Here is a 20,294-nt window from a genome sequence, read left to right as displayed (position 1 = left end):
TTGACTACCTAAATTTAGCTAAATGAACTGACTGGCAAACGGAAATATGGTTAAAAAGAATGCGGTTTAAGTGTGCCGTGACTCGCAAACACACGAGTGCGATTAAACGTTAGTTAAGGCTGTCCCTATATCTTGTGAACATTGCTTAGAATATTTTCTTTTCTTTTTCTCGTCATTGTGTTTTGTTTCGAATAATAAAAATCTTGGACCACTGTTTTCACAAGACATCATTCGTTAATTACACTAAATAGACATTAATCACTAAATAATCGTATTGTTTCTTATAAATATTTTCCTGCTGTTGGGAGTTGAGTTAAAAGTGTTACTAGTACATATTATAATCCTGTTAGAATAGTGTTAGAAATGTTTCGAATGCTCGGTTGATATGTCAACGCATTAAATTTGGATGTATGTGTGTGTGCGCACCCCACTGTACTGAAAAATAAAAGAAAACAAAATAAAAAAAAAAAATAGAGGCAAATGCGATGTACAGATTAATCGTCTATCTTATTTTTAAATTTACTTCAAATATTATTTAGTTATTTTGATTTACAATAAATACTCTAAGGCCCTTTTACGCACAATCATAACATTCTACGCAATATTTATAGTAATGCAAATACTTGAAACAAACTGTAATGTAAGAAGCCCCTGATCGGAGTCTCCAATATCATCTTAAAAATTATCACACACCTGTGTAACCTATTCGTCACAATCGTACAGATACCTCCAGCGAACTGAGTCGTTGATGCATGTGTGCTTACTGTGAAATAAGTATAGTATACCGTTATTCGGATAATTAGTAAATCAACCAAAAGTTCAATATTTTACGGAGAAGCTTACATCAGAAATATATAGGACATTACTGATACCTATGGTAAATGAGAATTCGTAACTACCAACGAAATTCAATTCGAAAAGTTATACGTAACGTTGGTTATCTCTACTTATTACAGTATGACTTTCGATCATTCTAATATGTATTGGTCATTAAGTAATTCCAACAGACTAACTAACGGATAGTATGATTGCTTATCCGTACCATTCACTATATTCGATGTTGAGGAAAAATACTGTAGCCGTACAGACGCCTAAATTTACGTTGCAAAATGTATTCCAAGCACATCAATATCTCTTTAAAAACTGTTTGAAAGAACCGACTTCGATGAAATTTTATGGGCATTACATTTTTTAAAAATTAACTTATTTCCCATTTATCGTATGAAAATTACAACATATGATGAAACCAGCCCGTTTTTAACAAAACATAATGAACATAACGTTTGTGCGGAGACCTTACTTTTGCAAATCAGGTGTAATAATTGATGAGAAGTGCATTAAATAATGACACTATTATTTACAATGGCATCAAATGCGTATCAATAATTAGCTCACATTAAACATGTAGGTCATTATACCCCAACTTGAATGAAAAATCTCTGAACGGAAGGATGATTACCAGCCAAGGTATTCCTTACTATTGTTAAAGACATAGTATGCCTCTGTTCTGATCTACTAAATTAGTTGAGTTTACAAGTTACTCGTCTAATATTTCACATAAGGTTTACACATTACTTTTGATTTATATTAGGCTAAAATGATTTTCCAGACTAATGCTAACGCAATATGTCGATCAAAACGTTTGTAACAAACATCGATTGTATTAGTAAAAAATGTGTGAAAATTAATAACTGCGTAACGAAAATGATGTATTTTTTAATTCGTTGTGTCACATATCATCCCATTCTATCGGTGCCTACTGTAGTACCTAATCACCGTATTTATTACACATATTGAATATGATAAGCAATGGAATAATGGTAATTACACGATATACGTACATATAGATGCCATTTTCTTGACACATTGAAAATCATACAAAATTACTTTGATATTTGCATTTCATTATTTATTGTCTGCCAGTGTTGATATAAGCAAAGAGCTATCTTCAAAGGAAATGAATTGTCGAAGATCAATTTATGATATTGTGAATACAACATGTTCATTAGAATCGAGGAATATATATTCTACTACATTCAATAGTGGCTCTTTATTGAGTTGAAAAAAAAATTGTTGCTCTTACTGTTTGTGCCTCAATAACGAATTTTCATATTAAGTACTTCCATAAATTGTGTCGAAAGTACTAATAGGAGAGCCCGACATATGTAAAAACATATGTAAGATATCATTGAAATATATCTATATCTACCAATAAATATAGGTGCCTATCATTCCTCAACTAGACAAGTATGAAAATTCTCAATATGAGGTTTCTCTCTGCTGAAGCACGAACTCTACTGTGAAAAAGAATTGTATGATCATTCAGTCTCGGTTTTTATGCATCGGTAGATGAAAGAAAAAATAAAACAAACAAAAGGTCAAGTGGAAATGTTTAAGTTCCATGAGAAATAGTCGAGTATAGAATTAGTACGGCTCCTTGCGTGTACGGAATGCGGAATAATGCAAACGAAGCTGTATAAACGGCAATCATTCCTTAACGTTCATAGAGAATCTGCGAGAGCCAATAACACCTGATTCTATGTAAAGCCCGCATATGTAACTCTTTGTCTCACTCAAGGGCCGAATAGCAAGTAAGTAGCAGGCTGTGTCTAATCTAACATAAAGCCTTTTTGGGATTCATGAGGAATCACATGCTTTCGCTTTCACTCGAGGATCCCCTACTGAAGGTAAGAATGATTGAACCTGTTCAAAATGTAACTCTGCAATAGATATATAATTAGAATATTTTGCTTGGTTTGTCAATTCTTTAATCTCAAAACTTTATCATGTAATTAACCCCAGACATAAAGGTATGACAGGGTCTAAGCGAGCCCTGTTCTTCTTTTACGTTTTTAGAAATTTCACTTCCACGACTTTAGCTTAGAATTGGCAACTTGAAATTTCGTGTCACTGACGGGAAAATTTTCTCTAGACTCTACATTTTCCACCGTTGTATTGAAATGTCGAGAAAGAATGATTAGAGACCAAACAGCAATAAGAAAATAACGACAAAGTCCGCTGGACCCTGACGTGTTTTTCATATATACAAAAGAAGAGTGTGTATGGCCAAAGTTAATATAAATGCGTGAAACTTTAGCCGGTTAGTAACAGTGCGCGTTTGAAAAATATACGCACACATACATATATACGTACATACGCATATACGTATTTTTTTTCAAACATATTTTTTCATTCTTTTTCATGTGTGTGTCTTTTTTTAAATGCGTACTGTTACTCGGTGACGAAAGTTTCACGCATATCATGAAGTATGTATATATATATATATATACATAAAATAAAAATACAGTAGTCAATTATAATAGTTGTAATTAGGTATACATCGTTACCATATTTCAGCAACATAATTTTATATGTTTCATGTATACTAAGTAAGAACTACTGCATTAAATGACAGTATTTTACTGAATTGCATAAAAATATTATTTTTTTAACATTATCGTGTGATTTAATATAACAGTTATATTATGCTAAAATGCGATTAAGTAAATACACACTATATACTTAATTCAAAATAAGTAAATTTACATATAATTACAAACAATTTTCAGGGTTTTTCACAGGCATAATAATTATACTATTGTTGTTGCTGTTGTTGTTGTTGTTGTCATAAAGCTAAGTTTTTACATATAAACAATGTACAAATTCATGAAGCACAATCAATATAGCTAAATTAACTACCAATTATAACCACAATAATAATAAAGAAACTAACAATGAAAATTATAAGTGGAAGAAAAATATCCAGAGACAAATATTTGCAGAAAACTAAATGATTCCAAGATACTAATATCACTGTGTTTTGACACTCATTAATTATTTCATTTTTTTAAATATTTTTTATGAGCATTCTTTACCTATTATGCAATCAGAATTCTCATTATATTAGGCAAGTATATATACAATTCTAGCTAATCCTTGATGCTGCTTATTAATTACATTTATAAATAATCGTTACAGATACACTACATACCATCCACTTTGTTTTTGAAAATTAGAGTTACCAACAGTCTCCATGCATCACCGGTTATGATGTTTTGCTTTTGCAGTCTCTGTTGACTTTGTATCTTTTCTTTTCTGTACTTTCTTAGAATCAGACTTGAGCGATCCTGTCGCCTTCGATGCTACGCTTTGTCTGTTGCACTTCCGTGTCGTACTCTTCACTATTGACTGAGATTCGCTTATTCTATCCAACTCGGCCATTGCTTCCTGAATAGCATTTTCCAGTTGCATATTTAATTTACGACTTCTAGAAAAAAATTAAACATTCAATTAGGTAAATTTTTTTCGTTTTCTACTCCATCGGTAAAATGATAATAAAAAATTTTCTAAACCTCATCAATGCCATACGACATAATCCCCACCTTCAGGTTTCAAATAGGTTTTGTCATCATAATAATAGCGATAGATGCTTAATTCAAAACCATATAAAGGTGTGCCACTAATGACGACATATTGTAATTTTAACAAATGATTAACTCAAAGGAATGATAATCGCCAATACTTGCACAGGCATAATACTAATTAGTACATTTCGTAAAGTAATTGGCTGTCGGTTTGCTAATAAATGCTATACATTTTTTCTATACTCTTCATAGAGTGCCCACACATTGATCACGTTGACATATAGAGGCATTCAAAAATCACTTTCTTATTAAATCACGTTAAACCAAGAAATTTAAACTTATTTTCTTCGTTGTAATAAAATACGAAAAGCAATTGTTCCATATGAATGTTTCGCAAGTTTACCTACCGCCAAATAGTTACCGTATACGTAGTATCCGTACCTGGTAACATTGTAATGTGGTCTGCCAGATTCATACAAATGTATTTCATGGGTCAAAAATTATCTTGCTACTCAGTGAATTGAATCAGAGTTACAAAAATCAAGTTGAAACGTGTTGTAACTGTATGTGCTCACACGCTATTCCAAAAAAGAGTACTGCGGTCTTGCGATAGAGAATGATGGCGCGCAAAAAGAAAATGTAAAATTTTGGACACTCGCTCTAACTGTGGGTATAGCATTTATCAGACTGGCAAGTCCAGATGTCATATTTTTTCCCCTAGCAGATAGCGACTCACTTCCTAAACTTTTTTCTGGCACGGTGGTGTGCCTCGAGGCCATCGGAGAGAGATTTGAGGGAAGTAGCATCGACCTGGGTGAGCGTTCCACTGCCCCCATACCAACGCACCGAAACGCGCAAGCTGCCCGGGGGTCCCAAGGACTCGACTTTTCCAGGCCAAGCTGGACTCCCCCGAGCTGCGCCCCACACTAGCTCACCAACCTCAAGTTTCCACGAATTTCCAGCTTCCCTTTGATCCTCGGTTACTAAGAGCCCAAAGAAGTAATATGTCAAAATTGTCTGGCAATAGGACTGCATGTGCCATTATGTTCTCGAAATTAATAAAAACAAATTGATCAAATACATTCTGGATTGTTCGTTCCAACCCTATCTCAGGAGCTAATTTTATTTCATCTTCGTTAATTCCCACCTCCGTTTATGTTTATATTATGAAAGTGAACCCATCACCCATAGGTCTTTGAGTAATTTACAGAGTATAGTTTAGTTTATAGTTTAGTAAAAACGAGACGTGTGTCTTAGGATTTGTTTTGAAGCAACATTTTTTTTCACTCTCATCTGAACATACAGCAAAAAAAAAAAATCTTCAAAGAAGGATATCTCTTGCAATTTTTGGTTTGCTACACGTTTTCTGTGAGCAAAATCCATAGCTGAGATGATTCATAAGTTATATTGCATTGACTTGAAAGTCAACTTCACTTAAAGATTCATCTTTAAACATCCTTAAACGTCGATTAGTGACTGTACAATAAATATTCCATCAAAATTCTTCAGACAACGCTTTCCGGGTCAAGAGCGTATCATTAAATCCGGCTAAGTGGTAACAATATCAGAAAAAATTTACTTTTTCGTCAGCATAATATTGTAAAAAAAAATTAAAATTCCGGGGACAATCTTTTGAAACTGAACCTAAGTGTTATCTTTCCTCAAGGCTTTCTTTTTTGTTATGTGCAAGTTCTTCAGGGGAGAGTGTAAAAAACTTAATGTTGCTCACCAACGAAAGACCCTAATGTGTATACTCTGCAATACTCGGAGTTTCACCGACATTTTGAAACAGGAGTCGAAATTTTCTATCCATCAAAGCATGGTTCAACCCTCCTCTGCCAATGAACACTTATTTCCCACAATAGATTCACCAAACTGAGAGCATGGATTTTGGATGTTAGGTAGTGGTGCTTGCTGTTGCGTGATGGCTGCTGTTACTGAGGCATGGTCGCAAATGGATTTTTATAGTGATGCGAGCACTTTGAATGTGACCTACCGAATGCTGCGATGAACTTAACAACCTCCCCTATGCGCTGACCATCATGAAACATGATGAAAGATTCTCTGATGACACAGGCATTATTTGACACGCGTACAACATTTTATAATCTGTTACCAAAGCCGCTGAACCTTCTGCCGACGTAACATTTCGTTAATGCTTATGAGGCGTTTTACTTGACATGAGATCGCTTGGGATTATGCACATGCGAGGCAGGGGGATGCGTGTGGCTATATATGTACCAAAAAATGCAATACCAATGACTGCCACACGATTTCTAGAATGAACGAATGACTGAAGCGATCGACCACCGGCTAAAACGTTATGGAGTGAATTATTTTTCGGTATTAACAAACCTAACAGCCAATTAGTAAACACAATAAAATATCCTGATTTATTATTTACAACTGTAATGCAAGTTATTGCTTTTGGGTAAGCGACGATGTATGTATTGACAAAATAGACTATTTTGAAAACAAGGGACAAACTTTAATACTTGATTACTTACCTGCATGATATTGTAAATAATGGATTAGTTAAACATGATGATATGTGAAATAATAATCTATTTACTTAATAATTTCAATTAGACGGATGCCAAAGCTTTACATACTGTGACAAAGGTAAGTAATTTTTTAGTCAATCCACCCACTTTTTAATATTTACTACTTATCAATAGAAGTGCTTTGTTAAAAAGTTCACCAATCACTTCCGAATTACAAAAATTAGGAACTTACCCGTTGCGTCTGTTAAACATAGAAGCCGAAATTGACTGAGAAATGTACGCCTTTATGTCGCAGTACATAAACGTACTTTAGTATGTGTGGTAATGGATGATAACGTTTCATTCAATAAGGGCCATTACCAAAGCAATTATGGTATGAATGAGAAAATAAGGATGATGCATGCTGATATAAATAGCCACCACCATGCACACTCAACTTTTTTGCGATTATAAATTCTTCTTGAATAAAAGTACCAGGAAGCATTCATGGCGACCAAGTGCACACGTTGATACTGAACTTCGGAATCACACACATTGACATTACTGCAATTGCAACTCACTTCTATCAATCAATGATTCCCTGTCTGACGTTGCACACACATACAATCATTCTTATGCATTTGCTCCAATTATGATACATGTGAAAAAGTTTACCAGTATCAAGTTCGATTCAGTCGAGCCATTAATTAATGTCTATCACACTTTAGAAATCATTTATATTACCATGCAACAACCCATACTGAAGTAAATGTGTTTATGAATTATAGTGGATAGTCTTCTAGGAATACAGTACAATACTGACCATCCTGGTCTTCATGCAGAGTGGAGTGCATGGAGTGGACGGAGTCCAGTTTTCGCTTGATCCCACGGCCGAGGGCATGTTCCGCGCCCTCGCACCTTGCCGAGCTCACCACCCCTTCGGCCTGCTTCAACGTCTCTGACGCATAGATCTGTCAAATACAACTCAATCAACTCAGGCACAAACCTACTGCATGCTACTATAAACTCAGCGGGACTGTTTGATGAAGTTACAAGTATGTAAGTATGTTATTACATTCTGTGATAAATCTTTACGTTTTCACACCGACCAACTTGATAATCCTCGGGCAGTTACCGAAGTAAAAATTCAATGATATACAACATGCACTGAAGAAAATATCTCGTAGCCGGTCAAATTTACGATTCTATTAATTTTTTTTATCAAGCCTTAATGCGCACTACATGTCTTGTGATCAGTTTGTATAAATTCAATTTATTTGTAATACTTCATCTCTTTGCGTTATTATCCAAGGTCACGCCTGGTATTCAAACTCATTCTGTTTATGCATGCAATTTAAAGAAACAAAAAAATTATGAGAGCAAACTTAGTATTCAAATACACATGCTTATTGCAGGATTTTTCATTTGTTAAAAATTAGTTTCAGAATTCTTCATTAAGAATTTATTTTTGGTATATAAATCGGTACGTCCTAAAATTCCGTTATCACTGAGTAATAGTACAATTACATATTGAAGTTTTTACGTTAAATAATAATGCTACGAGTAATATAAATGCTCATGTAAAAACTTGTAAAATAATATTAAATACAAACTAATTACAAACTTAATGTTATAATAATCCAACCGCTCCCTTGTTATAAAATTCAACCAACAACAGAGATATTACGATTATTTAAATGTTAATATACAACTCGATAAGTCATTCTAAAAGAAGAATGTTTCCTTGTTAATCCTCCTCTGAGGAGCCGGTATCCTCCTCATTGTTACCTTCGTTTTCGTACGCGAATTTATTGTACATGTAAGGATCGATGTACGCAGGTTTATTTTGATAATAATTGGCAAGAGCTACATCATCGATATCAGGCCTATAGTTATACAAGTGTGGATACAATCCTGGTGTTGTGGAACCACAGACATTCATAATTTTTTGATTAACCAAGTTCTGGGAAAGATATGGAATTGCATTGGTATGTTGCTGCACGAATTTTTCATTTGTATATTGTTGAGTTGTTACATGACTTTCAAGACTTTCCCCAGACTGAGATTGAGCGATATCACCGTCACGGTCAACTTCGTACAAACGCGACGCTACTTTCTGCGAATAAATGTGCGGGTTTGATGGAATCATTGTGTAATTTGCATGGTCTGGTAATAATGTTTGTTGTCGATACATATTTCCACCCGGAATGAAATGATGATTATGATAGAGGACGGGATAAGGATTTTGATCAACAATCTGTGATGAATTTTCAGATTCTGAAAATGAAGTATTAGTCATATCTCTACTAGCATCTAGTTGTTCCAGCAACGGTGAATGATCCACAATGTCTGAATAAATGGAATGATTTGGTGATGATATGTCCACACGTTCCCGTGAGTCTGCAGAAGTGTTTTCTGGGTGTGTCGTATCAGCTGGCTGGTGGGTGTCTGTATTAGTGAGATGATGGATGCCCTGTTCTATGTGGGTACCAACCTGGATCCCAGTTGTCACCGTTGACTCTACGTAAGTTTTTCCGTGGTGTCCAGGTGGTCCGATCATCACTTCTTTCGTCGCTAATCCGTGAACTCGCCAATCCTCAGTCACTATTTGGGTATCACCAGAGTCAGGTTCACTACTCGACACGCAGTGAACCATCGGCTGTAAATTTAGAACAGAAATTAGCGTGATTGTACTAAAAAATATACGTGACCAATGAATTATTTATTAAATATAATTTATGCGATTAGTTCTGTTCATTCAGTGGGATTTTTCGTATACTCATACGTTCCAACATTGTCGACTTCAAGATATTGAAAGGTTTAATTTAAAAGTTTGAAACGTTCCTCTGGCAATTGTAAACATCACACTATTAATAATAATAACTATATTACCGTCGAAGACGAATGGTGCCTTGTTCCCATAGATGGTGCTGGGGATGCTGCGCCATGAGTTGTAGTATCCACTGCAGGGCTACTAGAACGCTGGCTATTTCCAGGACTATGTGTCGTCGTGTCCGGTGGTGATCCTTGGCGCATCAACGTGGATTGTGCAACATTCGCTTGGTTTCCTGCTGTCTGCGTGGATACTGAATGCCTTGCCATTAACGGACTATGCTGACTGTTTTGTTGAGCTGTTTTTTCAACAACAGGAGTACTAGTACTTGTTAAAACATATTGTTGATTTTGTTGTTGTTGTTGTTGTTGTTGTTGTAGCTGTTGATGTTGCTGTTGCTGATGATGATGCTTTTGTTGGTGCTGCTGCTGTAGCTGCTGCTGTTGTTGTTGCTGCTGCTGCTGCTGCTGCTGCTGCTGTTGTTGTTGTTGTTGTTGCTGCTGCTGCTGCTGTTGTAGCTGCAGTTGGTGTTGCTGCTGCTGCTGCTGTTGTTGCTGCTGCTGTTGTTGTTGTTGTTGTTGCTGTTGCTGTTGTAGATTTTGTTGCTGTTGTAGATTTTGTTGCTGCTCTATATTTTGTTCGCAGCGTGGCGAACTGGCTGTACTTTTTGGAGACGAGGGTGACTTTGCCTGAACAAGGCCACCACTAAGGATATACGATTGATGCTGGTCTAAATTTAGCGAAGAATCTATGTTAGCAGCGTTGTTAGTATTTGCAGACTGGAAATTCGGTATTTGATTGTTTGACACCATGGTAGTTTGCTGTTGTACAATTGTTGTATTCTGCTGCACGAAAGTTGTATTTTGCTGATTGGAAGCAGAAGAAACAGCTATGTTAGATGCCGGAGTGCAGGGTACCATTAGCGTTTGTCCATTCATCTGGATGAACTCCTGCTGGCCTTGAACATTGGAAGGACGAACTTGAGATGTGTTAAATGTTACTTGTTGGTTTGGACTAACATTAGCTACAATCGGACTCAGCTGATTGCCGAACGAAGTAGTACCATTAACAAGGAACTGCCCACTGTTCGGCGACAAGAATTGGGCGCCTGGACTGTGCTGTTGAATGATTTTTCCACTTGTTGCTTGTGGTGCTCGAATCACCATCCCAGCAGGCCCAGCAGCTAAAATACTCTGTCCTGGGCTAAATATTCCACCGTGACTTTGAACCGGAGTCAGTACATTCTGCCCGTTTACATTCTGTATTTGCAATTGCATTCCCAAGTTATTATCTTGCAGTAGCGTCGCTGTACCGTCAGCTGACATGACCATGCTACCGATTCCTGGTACAATAAACTGTTGAATTGTAGGGAAATTCTGCATCATTCCTGTAGCTCCATTCAATAGATTAACCGGCTGTAATAAATTGATTTGCTGAGTTGGTTGAGGATTAGTAATTATTTGCTGTGTATTAAACTGTGTTGATGCCGTTCCTGCTTGACCATTCATCACAAGCTGAGCTGGAGCACCGCCTTTCCCTGGAACAATTGTGAGAGCTTGTAGCATTGGACCTCCTATGCTTTGAGTTTGGAAATTTTGTTGAGCAAAATTAGACTGCGATTGCATCAGCATTCCTGTATTTTGCTGTGAAGATGAGATGTGAAGCATAGAAGCCACAGTTTGAGAATTTCCCTTTCTTTTTTTGTATGCCTTTTTCTTAGTAATCGCAGATTCCGGAGATAGCAGTGCTGGTTGTCGATTAACAACAGCTGAATTAGCATTAACATTTCTCGCAACGTCTTGATTAGCTTCTATTATTGATTGAGCATTTTGCAAAACGTTTCCAGTGGCGACAGTGAGGTGTGGGATTTGAACGTTCTGCCCTATACCATCCATTGTCACTACACTTGGTTGAATGAGCAGTGGCGTCTGAATTGTATTAACAAGTACGGTCGGTTGTCCAATCACTTGCTGAGCGACTCCCACTGCTGGAATAACTTGACTAACAGCTCCCGTCACACTCGTCACCATAGGTGAGACCGACATTGGTGGCATCGAACTCGCATTCGATATCAGTTTGGGTGGTGGAGGTGCCATAACTCCACTTATTCCAGATCCTGTACTCGCCATTATCAGCTGTCCACCGCTCGAAACCAAAATGTGACCTGGTGGTAAGGTATTTCCAGGTGAATGCTTAAGCACGCCAGCCGACGTATGAATGACATTATGGACTTGAACGTTTGACTGGGGATGGCTCTGTTGATGCGTTTGCGGCTGTGCTTGTGAACAAGATGTACCCTGAGGTACCTGAATGCTGCTAACCACGCTTTGAACCATTTCCAATGGAGATTTCGACACGCTGACAGTCGTTGGTTGACTATAAACAATCGGACTGGAGCTGGAGTGATGTAAAGTTGCCGAAGACACATGCGTATTCGAAGGTGATACGGTAGATTGATTCTGAAGTTGATTCTTGCTGGAAACGAGTATATTAGGTACAGCAGAATTGGGCAATACAGATGGTGCATTAATTGATACCGTTGCGGTGTTGGCTCTTCCCGCGAGCACGGATGTAATTGTATTGCTACTTGCGGTATGGCCACTAGCCATAGTCGTTATTACTGATGACGCGCCACTATAAGGAGTGAACGATCCACGTGATACGACGTTAATGGTATGAGGATGGGGTTGATAGCCGTCGATAGCCGATTGTCTAAGACCTGTCGACACTTGCCGTTTTGTCAAATGGGTAGAACTCTGTGCCAAAGTTTCAGAGACTTGAACGGGGATTTCGATCTGCGGGGAAGCGCTAGGGGGAACCGTGCTAGACGGTGCCATAGTTGAACATGTAGGTGTTGCGGATCGTTGCTCCTGTGATGCAGATAACGGGGATGACGCCACCGTTGAAGATGAGGACGACTGAGTAGGTTGCTGACTCTGAGACGTAGATAGCTGAGAAGAAGTGTGCCCGGGTGTTTGATGAGAATGAGGTGTCGGAGGTTGCGAGTAACTGTGGGGTGTTGAAGGTTGCGACGATATGAGACTCTGCGGTGTTGTTGGTTGTGACATACCCGATGTCGAAGATGCCGGCGTCTCGGAATTCGCGGGGCTATGATTGCCCACGGGTGATCCATGACTGGTACTAACAGTTCCTCCTTGAATTGGCCTTGAATCAATTTGCTGACTGGTCGGCAGCTTGTCCCCAACGAAAGTTGATGAAGTCACCGGATCGTCGCGTTGATCAGGCTGTACGACATATTGACGGTGAAATTGGGGTTTGTATTGATCCTGTGCATATGATTGCGTATCGCCACTGGAAACGCAACCTTGGCAAGGGCTGTGCTCAGGAACCGTGACATTATTCATCGGGGTAGGCGTCATACTGCTGTGAACAACTATCGGAGAAGTAGCGTGATTCTTAACAGAATTATTGCAGATGGAAGAGTTGATGGGGCTTGGTACCGAGGAAGGCTTTGGTTGTGGAAGATAAGCGTTATTACCAGGCACGTGCGCACTGTGTGTATTCTGAGATACTTTCGAACTGTTCAGTATCGTCATGTGAGAGCTACTGACACCAGTTTGTCTCGAAATTGTACTGTTCAGAAGCGCTGTTTGTTGAGCCAGGTATCCGCTAGGATCCTCCAGAAAAGAAGGACCGGTACTTGCGACTGTTGAACCAATTTGATTACTCGACTGCGCTTTTTCAGTGTAAGCATCTCCGGAACTAAGATTTGACTGATCAACAGGGGCAATCTTCATTTCCACTGAATGGTGGGGTCGTTTCTTACCAAACGATTTATTCGCTTTAGCTTTTTTCCGAGCAAGTTCATCAGTCCAAGCAGGTGTTGGTGGTATATGATGATGTAGGGGTGGAACTCGATCAAACGTATTGCAAACCAAATTGTTCTGAACAGAAACAGGCGGCGACTGATGCGCCGCTACGACTGTTCTATTCTGCTGCCATGGTGGGCCTCTCGGATTAAATTGTGCGCCGACCGTCTGTCCGTTTGAGCCAAGGCCCACCTGAGCTTCCGCACCATGATTACCACTGGGACTTCTACCAGGGTTATTCACATTGGTGAATTGTTGATGTACTGGCTTTGGATCCATTCCGACACCCTTCGTTGAATCAAAGTGTCTCAGCGGATACGGTACTTGATGCTGCGGGTAAATTCGTTGCATGTTTTCCGTGGGTACGCCATTAGATATCAAGTTACAATTTTGCAGAACATGATGTCGCTGCAATACGTGACTGTGCATTGGATGATGCTGATGCGGAATTTGTTTGCCATTCATGTCCTCGTCGCTGATCGTTGGCGGTCTGTTTTGCCGATTTTGAGACTCTCCACTATTAACACCATTGGCAACCGCACCGACGTTCGACTGTTGCATAACGTTCAAGACCTGTCCATTCAGGTGATTAGTTGACTGCGATGCTTGATTTGGATACTGAGGCTGCGCGCATGCCTGCGGAATTTGTTGCTGCTGCTGCTGTTGTTGTTGTTGATGAATTTGCATTTGAAAATTCTCAGGTGCCTGGGGCTGCATCAAATGCTGAGGTGGTTGTTGCTGTTGCTGGTGCTGGTGTTGCTGTAGCTGTTGCATTTGATGTTGATGGAGTTGCTGCAGCTGGGGGTGAAGCTGCGTCTGTGCCGGGTTTTGAGGTGATGTTATGTGATGTAAAAACCCATCAGACTGATTCTGAGCTCCGTAATTGCCCGTTGTTTGTGCCTGCTCCGAGCCTTGGGCAATGTGTTGTTGCTGTTGCTGCTGTATACTCATGTTGTGTTTTTGTAGCTGCTGCAGGTGAAGCTGCTGTTGTAGTTGCTGCTGCTGTTGTTGCTGCTGACTAATATGCTGTTGTTGCATCACATGCAAAGACTGTTGGTTCAAGTGATTGATATATGTGGGCAACTGCTGCTGCGATATTTGGTTATTGACAACACCTTGTTGTTGCTGCGGTTGTTGATGTTGCTGATGTTGCTGCTGATGCTGTTGTTGCTGCTGCTGTTGTTGTTGCTGCTGTTGATGAAGTATTTGCATGTGCTGCATTTGTTGATGATGGTGTAATATTTGCTGTTGCTGTTGTTGTTGCTGTTGCTGAGATATGTGTTGTTGCATTAGCTGCTGTTGTTGTTGCTGTAGTATCAATTGTTGCTGATGCTGCTGCTGAAGTATCTGTTGTTGTTGCTGCGTCATATTCTTCAAATTGTTCCCTTGCTGATTCATTATCAAAGGATTGCCCACCACCATCCCAGCCATCCCATGTTGACCCAATCTCTGCTGAGGCGTGCGAGCCGCCGCGGCGCCGGTGACGTCCTGACTCTGCGATGGAGAGTTCAGAGGTTGGTGATTGATCGATTGGTTATTCTGCTGAATCTGCAGATTCGGTATTGCGATCGGTGGCCATACCTAGAAGGGGAAGAACGAAATACTGTTGTCAGCATATAATTTACGAGAACCAAGTTACGGAATAAATTGAGGGATACCCAAGCCTTACCTGTGGATTGTTGGAAACTGGAGAGCCTTGTACGCCGTTCCCTGTAGAAGCTACCAGGGCACGTTCCCGCTGCACCAGCAGTTGAGAAACCGAAACACCAGAGTACAGTCCTCCTGCACTTGCCAACTTTCGCTTCTTCCTCTTACTGAGGCCGTCTGAAAAATTGAATGATCAAGATACGGTTATTCAATAGAAGATCAAAAGTTATTGCAGGGTGCGCATATTGAACGACACGAGTATTCTAACTGAATATAAAATAACTGAATTTGACAAAGTGCCATTGCTGTATACATATATTGTATAAAGATTACGCTTAATCAATGACATTTGAACGGCCCAGGGTAAGAATCATTTTAGTCAACTCGGACTGATTCCAAGAAAAATGTACATTAAGGTTTGCTTTCTCATAAGAGAACATTAGAAAGCAATTCTTCTGGCAGGTTTTTCTTGAGCTGATGCTGGTTTTCCCATTCAATATTGGTATGTCCCGAAACTAAGTAGGTATTCTCTAATGCCACAACAATGATATCGTTAACTCGCTTTCGATAAAAAAAAAATGGAGTAAGGTAGTTTTTACCCTGGGCCCTTCATTTAAGTATACTGTCACGAGATCAGAGATGAAGAATGCCTTTCAGAAACAGTGAGAGGACTACGAGTATGCCTGAAGGCGACAAAAAGGTTTCACATATTTAATTCATACTTAAAGTTGACAACTTGCAATTATATTACGGTGTACGGAATACGAGGGATAAACGATGCCCTCGAAGAATTTCCCTCTGCATTGTCGCGAAGGTACTATATTCAAATAATAATAGGTATATTATAATTTCCTTAAACCGGACTGATATCGCGTCCAAGATACGTCTCTGGACTATAAGAAGACGGAGTTTTGTTTCGCGTGACGACAACTCCTTCGACCGTTTTAACCTCGGTGACTCGACCCCAACTCTATGCGGTTGCTGCGGTCAGTTTAACGATTTTAGCCACCGAGCCCACCCAAGGTGGGCGCCTCCTCCCTTCTGCCTCCTGTCCTTCTTATTCGAGGCCAACTCATGTGCGTGTTCAAGCCTTTCGCTTGCCCACGAAAGTATTCGACCGCCTAAGCGGCTTACGTTGATTGGACTGTTGCCCATGCGTCTTTATTCGCGGCTTCTTAATTTCTCAACCACCGCTCAAGCCAGCTGCTCACTCCAAGATGCGTCAAAAGCTATACTCGTAACCATTGACACAGATTTTGACGAGGTGCTCTACCTTTCTCCCTCATTTTTACTCCATTTTTAACCAGCAACCGCCATTGTATTCATAAGTAGGTGTGCGAATGGGATGATGCCGAGGCCATCTCGTTTGCGGTAAACCGCGAGAACGTTGAGAGGCTAACCATTGTCGGACAAAAGCTCACATAATTCTGTACGCGCTATCCGAGATCTTGTTTCAAACAAACTTCCCTCCTTCCTTTCTTTCTTCTTAACGAGAAATTCCAACTTCCAGGAACAGTGCGAAGATGCCAACGTTGAAAGATCGTAATATTGCGATAACAAACGTCAAAGCCCGCTGAAAGTGGGGTGATTAGAGAGGGTCGAACCCCCACCACGCTGCGTTTCTGCTTCTCTTGGCATTTGCGGAAGGGACAAAAATTTTGCTGATATTTTTTAGCTTTGAAGGACAGAGATAGACAAAAAGTGAATGCGAGGATGTTAATGAAGGAACGAGGTAAGAAAAAGTACCTCGTGTCGGTATCGTTGGAGGATAATCATAATCTTACATGGGGTAATAGAATTATCCGGTGCAGGTATAGGAACGAAAGATAAATAGAGGATAACAACACCACCGATTTTCCTTCTTCTCGTACTCCCGTCTTCCAGTCTCTACTAATGCAAGTCAGAATGATTGAGCCTTTATTGCGATTCATTCAATGACGATTCGACAAAAGGTGAAAACCTCGTTGACTTTGAGGCATTGTCGTGCCTTTTTTCTGTGATCGAATTCGTTCAAAAGTTTCTTTACTTTCGGACGGTTGCGTCGAGCTCCTACCAATTCCGAATCGTCTTGAGAAGGGTGAGATTATACGGCAAAGGGGCGGACTGCTTTGAGGGATCTCATAAACACAGATACGGATAACCTTTTGTACGCAAATACGTTTGGAGTACATCCTGCCCTCGGAGGAATAAAAATCTATCGTGCTTAAAAAAATAGGAATACTGGAGGCTTGAAAATCCTAAGTGCGTTGTACGTCTGAACGAGTAACGCTTTTACAAATTGTTCAGGTTTGCAAAAGCTATAAATCTATACGACGTAAACTTCACCGCTTACCGATATTGGTTATAGATTGATTTCAAACTCAGTTATTTATTTTTCGTTTAGTCGTATCATAATATATAGAAACACAAGTATAATAAATGGATTGAATCATCACTAGGTGTTTCGTAAGAACAATTTCCCACGCAGTTATTGAGGTTGAAAACTTTTCATTACTCCTCGCAACATATCCCACAAATTGTAAATGAAGCGACGCGACAAGGTATGGCCAAAGAATCCCAACTACAGTAACGGCGAAACGACGCACGAGTGATCCTCAACTTGACGTAAAGATCACCCAAACTTCAAATTAAATCATTCCTCGTGACTCTTATCTAGTTTTGTCATTAGATTACTACTAGCATTTACGTATAAATCTGACGTAAGCCTCTTAGAAAGAAACATATCGAATCATTTACAGAATTCAGTAAAACGATTTCTCCAACCGAGCGACATACCTCGATGACTTCCGCCGACAATTATGAAAGGTGAGAATCCCGTTTTCGGGATTCCCGGGAGAAAAGCTGAATACGAAAAAGGCAGGCCCCGATACTGGAGGGTTGCCTCGAAGAGGGGTGGATAGTCTCGATCATGTTAAATCAGGGGTAAATCGGTGCAGCTAGTTCTGAGGAGTCGTATCACGTACTGAACGGTAAATTGACGAATGCGCATGAGCGTCGTGGAGGTGCGCAAGGTTCGGCGGAAGCTGTGCGCGGTCCGGCACTGCAGGCAGGCAGGCGGTTCTTCCCCTTCCTATTCCCCACCCTCTCTGTGTCCGTAAGGTTCAACACTGCTTATATTCTCATATGAAATTAACCCTTATCAACGCGTGTCTACTAGCTTCTTCTCCACCTGCGTCAAGACCCCACCCCGTCAACGCCGACGCCGACCCGGTCGATTCCAGCGGAAACAGAAACTACGGCAGGGAGGCAGGAACGGGGAAAGGAGGGAGGGAGGGAGGGAGGGAGGCAAGCAAGCAAAGCACAGCATACGACGACGACGTCGACGATACGGACGACATACAGAAACGGTGGAGGTGGACGACGCAGACGTCGACGACGACGACGACGACGACGACGAACCACTAACACCCGCGGACTCCACTCCACCTCAGCCACTGTTGGACTTTTTCTCTCTCCCGGGACTTATTGATCGCGCTACAACCGACAAGAAGACACGGCTTCGGCTGATTGGCCTCTTTCAAAGGTGGCGAGAGACCGACGGGCTCCCACCCTTCTTCACCTACGCCTCGCGCCCGGACACACACACACACTGTAATCCGCAACCCGGTTTATAAAATACAACATTACCACCGAGGAGGTGGAGACCAGATCAATTCGCCCTTACGGGGGTGCGACGAGGCGGCGAAGTTAACTTTACTACGAAATCAATTCATTTCTGAAAGTTGAATTTCGCTCATTCTATACGCACGATATTGCTCTCGACTCCCTTTCGATTCCATTCTGCTGCCCATTAACGGGATAACGAAGCTTGACAGACCTAGCAAATATCCCACTTTCAAAGAACCATAAATATAGAGTAAAGTTCGTCGTTTATTAAACAAATGTAACTCAATATCGGCACTTTTATGAAATATGGGCGTTTCTTGCAGACGAGCGTTTAGTATAGATCATCTGTAACATCAACTCTTGGGTACAAAACCGCCAAAGAAGGATAAATTCGAGTCATCGGATTGACGAACCTGTTTGGATGTACTCCAGGAATTACTCGTCGAACTGTCGACTCGCGGAATCCCTACTGGGACGAAGGAGGGGAGGGATAATGGTTTCATTGATTGTAGAACTGGCTCGACCACTGACGATAAACTATGCTTAACCTCGGGTTTATTTGATCCCGGGCTGCAAAGCTCCCCCCACTCCTCGCCGCCTCGTCCCTGTTGACTGCTACCACATTCGCGAGTGGGGATGCACCCCTCCCCCTCCCCCTCCCCCACTCTCAATCTCCCTCAACGATCCGCCAGGCTCAGCCCCCTCCCCTCTTCCACCCCCCAACGCGCCAGAGGGATGCCTGGCGAAGCAGTCTCTCTGCTTGTCGCTTTATATCACCGGAAAATTGGAATTGAAGCGCCGGTAGAAGCGAGCTTTCAAGTTTAAAACGACCCCATAAAGCTTCGCGCAAAGCCCCCTCCCCCCCCTGCCCCGTCCCCCTTCGCCGTTCAACGCGAAAACGTGAAAACACGTTGGTTAACGTCAAGCGTTAACTTTACACTGGGGATTGAATTTCGTCCAATTTGTTCGCTTTGCTCTCGATACAAAAAAAAACCGCAAACTATAATGAAGTCTAATAGCTTTGCGACCAAACATCCATCGAAATCATGTCTTTTCCTTTGAATGATGCTTAGTGAAAAGACGTTAGATCCAGTTAGTCTTACTCTTAAGGCACTAATGGTGCCAGACACATTTATAGTCGAGATGCGCAGTAATTTCCACGCCTGTACTATTGGTTGGCATTTGAATAGGAAATATATTGTGTGCTATACACGGCCTGTACACGACGACTGCGCAGCTCCATTGCAACGCAATAAAATCTCCGAGCCACAAACTACACACCGTAGAATATAGACTTTACACTCCTGCAAGTTCCAGAGTCTGGAGGAATGCAAATTGAAGCAAACAAAAAAAAAAGCAGAAGTGAACACCGTAGGCAGCCTGTTAAGGATAATTATCGTTCATACCATTTATTACCACAAATTGACAGGGGATAATCGCTAGGCGAGTACTTGGATGATGAAAAATTCAATCAATACTGATCGACTCGAAATTGATCGTTCATGCATAAACAAACGTGATGAAATTACGG

General features: G+C 40.6%; 1 protein-coding gene across 1 annotated transcript in view; it reads right to left on the bottom strand.

Moving 5' to 3' along the window:
- Nucleotides 1–3,601: 3,601 nt before the first annotated feature.
- LOC124404218 (nuclear receptor coactivator 6-like) overlaps nt 3,602–20,294 on the bottom strand; it is a 124,659-nt gene continuing 107,966 nt past the window's right edge. Inside the window, exons 5-11 of the mRNA XM_046878213.1 lie at nt 15,180–15,334; nt 10,304–15,091; nt 9,740–10,027; nt 9,342–9,506; nt 7,671–7,818; nt 5,101–5,347; nt 3,602–4,267 (exon numbers count right to left, since the gene is read on the bottom strand). Of these exons, the coding sequence (XP_046734169.1) occupies nt 4,039–4,267; nt 5,101–5,347; nt 7,671–7,818; nt 9,342–9,506; nt 9,740–10,027; nt 10,304–15,091; nt 15,180–15,334 (6,020 nt within the window). The 3' untranslated portion in view covers nt 3,602–4,038. The remainder of the gene's footprint in view (nt 4,268–5,100; nt 5,348–7,670; nt 7,819–9,341; nt 9,507–9,739; nt 10,028–10,303; nt 15,092–15,179; nt 15,335–20,294) is intronic.

This window comes from Diprion similis, chromosome 1 (genome assembly GCF_021155765.1).
Source record: "Diprion similis isolate iyDipSimi1 chromosome 1, iyDipSimi1.1, whole genome shotgun sequence".
NCBI lineage: Eukaryota > Metazoa > Arthropoda > Insecta > Hymenoptera > Diprionidae > Diprion > Diprion similis.
The sequence above is the reverse complement of the archived record's forward strand: the minus strand, read 5'-3'. Positions and strand labels throughout refer to the sequence as shown.